The following is a 9,037-nucleotide window of genomic DNA, read 5'->3' as shown; positions in this document are numbered from 1 at the left end:
CACTGAAGTTGTGGGTGGCTTCTGGAGGCAGCAAGAGATGGTGTGGGCAGCACCATTGCCCCCCTCATAGTCCCAACCCCCCCTCCCCCCCACACACACAGCAGCTCTGCTGGCAGGGCCAAGGAGCAAAGGGGTGATCCCAGCTGGGAATTACACCCCCCCTCCCACCCCAGGCTCCCATAGGAGACAGGGCAGAGGGAGACACTTGCAGGTCCCAGCGCTGCTGCTCCTTCACACCTACCATGGGACTTTGAAGTACTGCAGGAGGGCTAGGGCACCAAGCTAGGCCTGACTAGACACAGGTGGGGGATGGGGAGAGAACATGCCGTCCAGCTGCCTAGGGCAGGAGGGAGGTGGCCCTGGGCACAGACCTGCACAGGTCCCCTGCACTCCTGTGTGTTTTACAAGGAAAGGCAGGTGCTGTTACTCATAAGCAGCAGCCACACCCAGCTCCCATGGCCACCCACACCCAAGGCTCAGCACTGATTGCAGACTCCCAGGAGACAGGACTCCTGGGTACTCCTCTCCACCCTAATGTCCCCCTGCCTCAGTTTCCCTAATTGCCGCAAACCTTCGAAATAAAGCCAGAGAGGGCAGTAGCTTGTTAGCTTTTTTTTTTTTATTGAAGGTCATTACAGGTGCTGCTTCCATATTAGTAAGTTCCACTGGAAGGGAGTGTCCCAGCCCCCAGTTACTTAAATTTCGCAAGTTTCTCCACAATATTCCATTTATACACAGTACTACAGACAAGCACAAAGCCACTAAGTCATGGACACGTTGGCAGCAGGGGGTTGCTTTCCGGGGACACCCCCAGCTCTCCCGGTGGGGCCAGAGAGAATCGGCATCTTTCACTGTTTCAAAACACAAAACCCTTTAAAAAAAAATTTACACACACCAGAAATTTCTAATTCCAGTCAAGAGGAGGCTACAGGGATGCAGTTAGACGAGCTACTAGGATGTCACCTTCCACCAGAAGCTACTAGTGGCTCAAGACCTGGGGCTGGCTGTTGGAGAGTCCCTCACTCACTAGCCCCTTTTGGGAACACCCTGGCCAGCAGTGGACTGGCCATCAAGACCTCAGCCCTATGGAGGATTTGAGATGGGCTGTCAGGAGAGGGCAATGGAACGATGAAGCCAGTTGGTCCCTGATCAACCTTTGAAGGAGACATTACTGGAATGGAAATGCGGGAATGCTCCCAGAACTAGACAGAGCTCAGGGAATGATCCCCATGAATGGTGGAACAGTCCCAAAACCTACACACCGAGCTCCAGTGCTCCAAGGATGGGCCCTTCTTGGTGTCTCTAGACATCAAGCTAGAGAGCTCAATGCATGGTCCCTTCTGATGGTGGAGTGGCCCCGGACCTTGAGGAGAAGCTACAGTGCCCAGGGAATGGTCCCCTTGGTCTCCAAGGCGGAAGTTCCAGGTAACCGAGGCGGCAGTGGGTTTGGCAGGTGCCCTGCACAGCAGTCATGGCCGGGCTGTGGAGTGTCTTGAGGACTCTGATCGTGCAAACTGGAGAAGGAGACTTAGGAGGCAAAGAATCGGAACGTTATCTAAGGAATTATCCCCCCACCCCCCAACAGCCCTCCCCCCCACCCCCCAAAAAGGTAGCACAGGACTGATTAACATGGAAGCTCCGGTATAAACTGGCACTGGGAGCGTTTCACAAGGGCTTCCCTTCCAAGCTGACAACGGCGTTGCCGCCCAGCTTCTCGGCCAAGGTGCAGCGGTCCTTCACCTCCTCGTAACAGGTTGCTTGCAACTCATGCTTGATACCTGGGGGATGGAGGGAGGGCAAGAGAGAAAGAAATGGGGAGGGTTAGGGCAAGCCTTGGGTTGGAGATTAACCCCCATCTAGCTGAGATCCAGCCAGAATCTCCCCTCCCATCCCCCATCGCTCCCTATGTGCGGGGCAGTGAGGTTGTGATCCCCAGGCCAAGAAGCCCTGCTGTAGCCTTGGCAAAGGCACCAGTTGACCGGGGGCCTGAGAACTTCCAGTTCCACCCCATCCCAGGCAAGGCCCCTCCCGCACCATACTGGCCCATCCTGCCACAGGATCAGAGACTGTTTATTTAGCATCTCCCAGCAAGTCACATGCACCAGGGAATTGACACCCGCATCCAAGGGTGGGGGGTAGCCTCAGAGCACAGCAAGGAAGCAAATCCAGACCCCTGGGGTGCCCCTGAATGGCTCTAACCCACTAGCCCCCGCTCCCTCCCAGAGCTAGGATACAACTCAGGAGTCCTGGCATCGCAGGTACTAGCTCCCAAGGGTCACCCCAGCGTGCAGTTCCAACTGGCCTTGGCAGGCACAGGCAGACTACAAGGTTCAAGGCACACAGCACCTCACTGAGAGGGGCCAGAAGCACAACCATGGGTCTGGGAGCTGGGCCGGCATCCCACTACAGAGCTGCCAGCTGGCTCATCCACCATGGGTGGGGGCCCCCACAGGTGGCAGGACATGGCCTGCCAGGGGTGCAGGACTCTACTCACCTGTGAGTTTCTTCTTGATAGCATCCTTGGAGCTGGCGTAGATCATCTTGCTCTTGAGGGGGGCACAATCTGGGGCCCTGCAGGGAGAGGGGGGGGACTCACACCAACACCAGGGACTGAAGGCTCCCGCAAGGCACAGGCCTCAGACACAGCACCCACAGCACCCACCTGGGCACAGACTGAAAGCGTAAAAGGACAGAGCAGCAGCATGGGCTGAAAGGAGCATGGGGAGGAGCCCTCCCTGCCAGGCCATACACTAGCAACAGCACCTGAGGGGCAGATTCCCAGCAGGAGGCACAAGGAGCAAGAGAATAGCTGGGGGTGGGGAGAAGAGAAGAGAGGTGGGAGGCCTAGGAGAGAAATTGTGGCAGGTCAGTAAGGCAGAGGGGAAGCTGTGGATCTCTCAGTGCCATGCCTGGCAGAGGGGGCAGGGTGGCTCTGTGCCCAGCACAATAAGGGCCTTTAAATGCCACCCCAAGTAAGTTTCAGCCAGCACAGCAGCTCTTAGAGATGGTGCCGACAGTCTCCTCTGTCCTACTGGCCTAAGAGCAGCTACCACTGGGCAGAGAGTTTCAAATCCAGGCCCGTCTTAACTCTCCTGCCCCCAGCACCCATTCAGATTCCCTCTCCATTAATACTCCCCTTGTCTGCACCCACTCATGCCTCCCCACCCCTGCAGCCTCTCCAAGCCTCCAGGTGGCCCCAGAGCAGGAAGGAGCTAATGTGTTCAGAACCCCCTGAGTACAGTGTATGCCCTGGAGGGGGCGCCCCAGCTGGGCTAAGGGGGCTGGCAGAGCCAGCACAGGATGCACTGATTGGGTCATTCCTAGTCCCGTCCCATCCCCTCCACCTGCCCTAGTGTTGTGGGCCCCACTGCCAGCTGGTCAGCTAGCAGCCCTTTAAACAAGCAGCTGGCACTCCCTGCTGGGCTTGCTCCACCCCGCAGAGGAGCCGGGTGCTGGCACTGGGTGAACAAAGGCAGCTTTCACTGCAGCTCTGCAGAGGGAAGGAGTGGCACTGCCAGCCAGGGAGGGGGAACCAGGGAGCTTCTCAGGCCTGGAGGAGGAGGCCTGGCTGGAGCCAGGAAGCAGGACCATAAGAAGGAGTTTGGGGATGGAGGGGCAGGGCCAGAAAGGGGAAGGGCCAGGGGGCCACCCCAACCTGAGAGGCATGGTTCTACCAGAAGATGCACCAGGTAGAATGGCACTGGAGGAGGATGGGAAGGGCCCAATACTGGAGAGGGGCGTGGCCAAAACAGGGGTGTGCTCGACAGATGGACCCAGCCAACAGAGATAAAGGGGCACCCCAGGCTTGGACTAGGGAGTGACCAAGACAAGGGGCACGACTCCCCCGGTTGCTAGAAGCAGGGGTCCCTAGCTGGTGGAGAGGGTGGGCATAGCCAGCAGGGGCAAAAGGGCTGTACCACCCTAGAGGGAAATGGGGCTGGGGCATGGCCCTACCAGAAGACAAAGACCAGATCCTCCTTCTTGCTCTCCTTGGTCTCGTAGGTGGCATCGTAGAGGGCATAGCGGCAGTCTGACTCCGGGAGCATCTTGACAAAGTGCAGATAGGGGTCGTCAACTGTCTCACCCACGTCCCCCACTAGAATCTCCTTGCCCTCCTCCAGGATGATGTTCCTCTTGTCCTCGCTCAGGCAGAAGAGCACTGCCTTCTTGCGCTTCTTCACCTCCTCGGAGGTGGAGGCCTTCCGCACCTTCATGTCATTGAAGACCTTGATCACTCCATCAGAGACCGCTACGCCAGATGCCTGTGGGGAGGGGGGGAGAGGAGGGTGCATTAGGGGCTCCCCCAGCCCCCAAAGGCTGGGCAATGAGGTGCCCATTGCTAGGGTACCAGCCCCAGTGCATCAACTCCGAAGGGCCAAGAACAATAGACACTGGGTTTTCTAGCCCTGAGGGGCAGATCTTCGCAAGGGATGCCAAGCAGAAGGGGATTGTTGGGGGATCCACCCTTTGTCCCCACCAAGAGGTGTTGGGGGCTAGGTAATGTCAGTGCTGGGGGCCACATACTCTACCAGGCCCCAAGCCAATGGGCCCAGAGGATTTAACCCAGCAGCTGCCATGGGCTTTGCAGCTTTGGAGCGGAGAGGGATGGATCGGGCAAGCTGTGGACACTGTTGCTGGTTACACAGGCAGGACACCAGTGGACGCACTCCAGCAATGGCCAGCAGCAAACCAGTGCCCCAGCCAGAGATGTGCATGATGGGAAGCGCTGCGTCAGTGCCTTGCACAAGCACCCACGGCGGGAACCTGAAACCCCACACAGGAAACGGCGCGGCACGTGACCTGTGCAGAAAGAGGCTGCGCACGCTGCTTCCCCATCACTACCCAGCAGCCTGGGTCCTTCCCCCACTGTGCAGCCCCAGGGGCAAGGGACCTGCTGCAACCCTTCCCCTGTTCCCCCAGGGCCCTGCCAACCCCCATTCATCCCAGGAGACCCTTCCCCCCCCCGGCTCTACACCTCCCATCCCCTACTCACCTTGTGCCTACCTCCCACCCCACAAGACCACCCCCCCACCATGCCTACTTCCCATCCCCCATTTAACTCCATCCCCTTCAACCTCCATCCCCCCCCCCACCCTAAGGCAACTGCTTTACTGCACCAAGAGACAGATTGTTGAGCCTCCCTGACACGCTCCTTCCTGGCCTCGGGTTCGGAGCACAGCACCCCATACACTACTGAGACCACCCTTCTCCCCACCCCCGCTAGACACCTTCAGATCAAGAGCCTCATTTGGGGCCCTGCCATAGCACTTCACACTCCACTGCCTGACAGCAGAGGGGCCAACTGAGTAACTGGGGGAACCCCAAGTTCTAGCCACCCAGCCCAGGCCCCCACTAGATGATCCCAAGGGTCCAGCCAAGATCCACGGCGGCTCTTCAGTGGAGCGTGGCTTCAGCAGCTGACCAGCAAAGCAGCACAGCGATATGCTCTTATATGGAGAAGGGAGGCTGTTTTAGGGGAAGCACCAGCCGCTTTGCTCCAGCAGCCACTGCTGGAGGGGGAAATGAAAGGGGCATGGGGGCAATGCAGGGCTCAGAATGGGGCCTGTCAGGGACCAGCACTGGAGAGTCTTCTCGGATCCCCAGGCCTAAATACTTCAGCCAATACATCCACCCCTGCAGCAAGGCTGTTGTAGGCAGGAGTGGCCCCCAAGCCTCCTAATCGAGTGGGCCCATAGGAGGCTAAAGGGCTTTTGTTCCCCAGCCCAGCAGCTCTGTCTGAACCTATGACAAAAACCTTAACCCTGTAAATACTCATCAATGCTACTGGTTCTGCCAAAGAGACAGTTCACCGCCGGCAGCCTTTACTAATCACCCCCAGATTTCCCTGTACCCTTCACCCCCAAGTCTCCCCACCTTCCCTCCAAGCTGTGCTCACCACTGATCCAGCCAGGCAATTCTAAGAACCCAGGCACCAGGCAAACCAAGCACCTCTCCCCATCATCTTTGTCCTCAGGCACACAGGCACTGGGAGGTCTCTGTAGGCTGCCTGGGAACACCCCCACCCCTCAAGACAGTCCAGAACTGTCAAGGGCCATGAGGGCTCCTTGCTGGCCCTGAGTGAAGCAGGTCTCGCCAGGGCCAGCTGGGAACCCGGGCTAGGAGCACGAGGCAGAGATGGAGTCGGAGTCAGACATTTTGCAGAGCAGCATGCTCGCTCACTATCATAGCACATCAGAGGGGAGCAGTGGGGTGCTCAGACTGGGAGGAGGAGCACCCCACTGGAGAGCAGCACACTGGATTGACTGATCTGGGGGGCGCCAGGACAATGTGGGCACAAAGATGGGTTCAACTTAGACTCAGATTTTAATGTCAGACGGGGCCATTATGGCCCCCTTTCAGGCCTCCTGTAGGACACAAGCCAGAGAATCCCCCCAGCCATTCCTGTATCCAGCACACATCTCACTGGCAGCCCCCCAGCCAGGGGCCCCACCCATTCGTGATTTGGCCCCATCCGATACATCAAACGCCACCTGCTTCCCACCACCCCAAGGCTAGGGGTGGAAAGAGAACTACTGCAGACATGGGGAACCCTCAGGTCACAGGATCCCACAGGCCACAGTGCAGCTAGGGCATCAGGCAGAAGAAATGGGGCTAGAGGTGGCTGGCAAGCCTCAAACCCCATGCTCTGAGAGATCGCCGTTTGCCAACCCCCATGCTCTGAGGCAATAGCAGCCCCTGGAACAAACTAGCCCCCACCCCATCAGAGGCTGGGAGAAGGGGCCAGCCCCAGGTAGGACTCACCCATAGGGGTGCACCATCTGCATCCCGCCACACACCTGCACCTACAAGGGAAGCAGCCAAAACAGGCCCTGTAGAAAGCCCATAAGAGCCCCGCATAGGGATCCCAATCCCACACGGGAAAAGGAAGCAGACACCAGCCATGAATTCCAGAGGCACCTCCAGACACACCCCAAGGGGGTACGAGGGAACCCCTTGGAAAGGGCGAGCATCCCAGGGACCCTACACGGGCCGCCCGACGCAGAAGAGAGCGGACAGACAGCCGCCTATAGATCCCATAGGGGAAACGAGGCTCCCCGTGGGGCTCCCATTCATAGAAATCCCGCACAGATGCTGCAGGGGGCGAGAGCAGATCCCGGCTACGGATCCTACAGCGCGATCCCCGATAGCTCTTACAGGCGCCCCCTACAGAGGTGGCGGGTACGCCAGGCTCCCCCTCCCGTATGGATCCCATAGGCACCCCAACGGCAAGATGGCGGCCGCAGGGCACAAGATGGCGGCGGCGGGCCGGGGTCTCACCATGGTGCTGCGGGCAGGGGGATCACGGTCCGGGCTACGCGGGGTTCGCTCTGCAGCAGCTTCTCACTCGGTCGGTGTCGAGACCAAATTCTGCCCCGCCCCAAACCAACCGGCCGCCCGCTTCCGCTTTATGGGGGAGGGGCACTTCCGGGCGGCGCGGGCCGTGGGGCACGCAGGGAAATGGAGTCCGTGCCCGCCGCCGGGAAGGAGCCGGAAAGCGCAGGGAAATGGCGGGAGAAGGATGCGCGCTGCCGTCCGGGGGATCATGGGAGATGTAGTCCTGGGGGGCCGGGCGGCGCTCGCGCGCCGAGTCTGAGAGAAGCCACAGCCGGGGTGTCCTGCAGTTGCAGTGCATCATGGGTCACCTAGGCCCCATTGACTAGTGGGAGGTGTCGTTTAATTATCTCCACGCCGCTTGCACGGCCCCGGGCAGGGGCCAGTCTTAGACCCGCTGACGTGCCGGGAGCAGCCGGTTATGCAGCCCGGACGCCGGGGTTCTCTCCCCGGCTCTGGGCGGCGCATGGGGTGGGCGGGAGCCGGGACCCCAGGATTGTGGCCAAGGACCTTGGCATCGGGACCCTCCCCAGGGGCCGAGGTCCGGCCTCCCCCTTGGGACCCCGCCTAGAAAAACAACGGTTGTGATAATAAATCGGGTTGCTGAGGCGCGGCGGGATCGGGGGTTGGGGGGGGGAGGCGGCGCAAAAGGGGGGGGTGGTATGTAAAAAGACTGACAAATAGGCTCTCAGGCAGCCGAATCTGATGACCGGCTGCTGGTTGGCTGAGCCTCTCCCTGAACCCGCCCCCTGTCCGCTCTCTTCTCTCCCCCTTCGTTGCGTCGCTTCCAAATAAGGGCGTGAACAACTGCACAGACAGAGGCCCCGCCTCTTGCAGCATCCACTCCTTATAAGGACATCTAGGGCAGCGAGGAAGCCCCCCCACACCCCACCCCACCCGCAGCGGCCCTTAGCACGGAGGCAGGGGGAGGGACCCTGAGCGGCCCCGGCGTCCTTGCTGCGGCCCGCCGCGCTCCCTGTTCTCTGGCTGTTGGCCTGGGACCCTGCCCAGACCCAGCCTTGCCCGCGGCAGTGTTGCCAACTCTCATGATTTTGTCCTGGCAATGATAGTTTTCTTTAACGCCTCGGCTCCTGGAGGCAAGTGGCAATGTGAGGACTTCAGCCGTCATTCTTAAAGAAAAATACCTGTCGAGCCCTGGTGGCCATGGAAAACGCTGCAAAATGTGACCCCCCCGGCACCCTGAAAGCTCAAAAAGCGGATGGCAACTAAAAAAGACCAAACTGCTTATTTGTAGCTAATCTCATGACTATTGAACCCTTGGGGTTGGCAGTACTGCCACAGGGACAGTTTCGCTGGGCTGTACCCAGGAGCAACCATAGGCATTTTGCCTGGCAGGCTTGAAAACGTTTTGGGTACCCCCTCAACTGCTTTCCCCTAGGGTAGTGGCTGCAGGAAAGGGGGGGCGAAAGGCGGAGGGACACGGTACCCTCTGGAAGTTGGCTGCCAAGGTGACTGCCCTGTTCATCGGACTCTACAAGCAGCCCTGGTTATACCTCTTAGGGGTAATCCTGCTGCTGCTCCCATCCTTTGGGCCAAAACCCAAGCAGAATTTACATGTCACCGTAGAAGTGGTCCCTGTTCTGCTCCAGAGTTAACAGGCAGTGTCAAACCCCTCCATGCCGCTGTTCCAGGCACCTGCACAACTCAGCAGGGAGTGCTCTTCCCCCAAAACCAGTGCTGAGCC

The 9,037-nt window shown here is 59.3% G+C and overlaps 1 protein-coding gene across 1 annotated transcript; it reads right to left on the bottom strand.

The window, feature by feature from the left end:
- Window positions 1-601: 601 nt before the first annotated feature.
- CFL1 (cofilin 1) lies at window positions 602-7,421 on the bottom strand. The gene is made up of 4 exons (XM_073351721.2): window positions 7,279-7,421; window positions 3,955-4,262; window positions 2,495-2,571; window positions 602-1,778 (listed from the first exon to the last, which is right to left on the bottom strand). The coding sequence occupies exons 1-4, from the start codon at window positions 7,279-7,281 to the stop codon at window positions 1,666-1,668; spliced, it is 501 nt and encodes a 166-aa protein (XP_073207822.1). The 5' UTR covers window positions 7,282-7,421; the 3' UTR covers window positions 602-1,665.
- Window positions 7,422-9,037: the final 1,616 nt, after the last annotated feature.

Source organism: Lepidochelys kempii, chromosome 7 (genome assembly GCF_965140285.1).
Source record: "Lepidochelys kempii isolate rLepKem1 chromosome 7, rLepKem1.hap1, whole genome shotgun sequence".
NCBI classification, from domain to species: domain Eukaryota; kingdom Metazoa; phylum Chordata; order Testudines; family Cheloniidae; genus Lepidochelys; species Lepidochelys kempii.
Note: the sequence above shows the minus strand (reverse complement) of the source record. Positions and strands in the feature narration are given on the sequence as shown.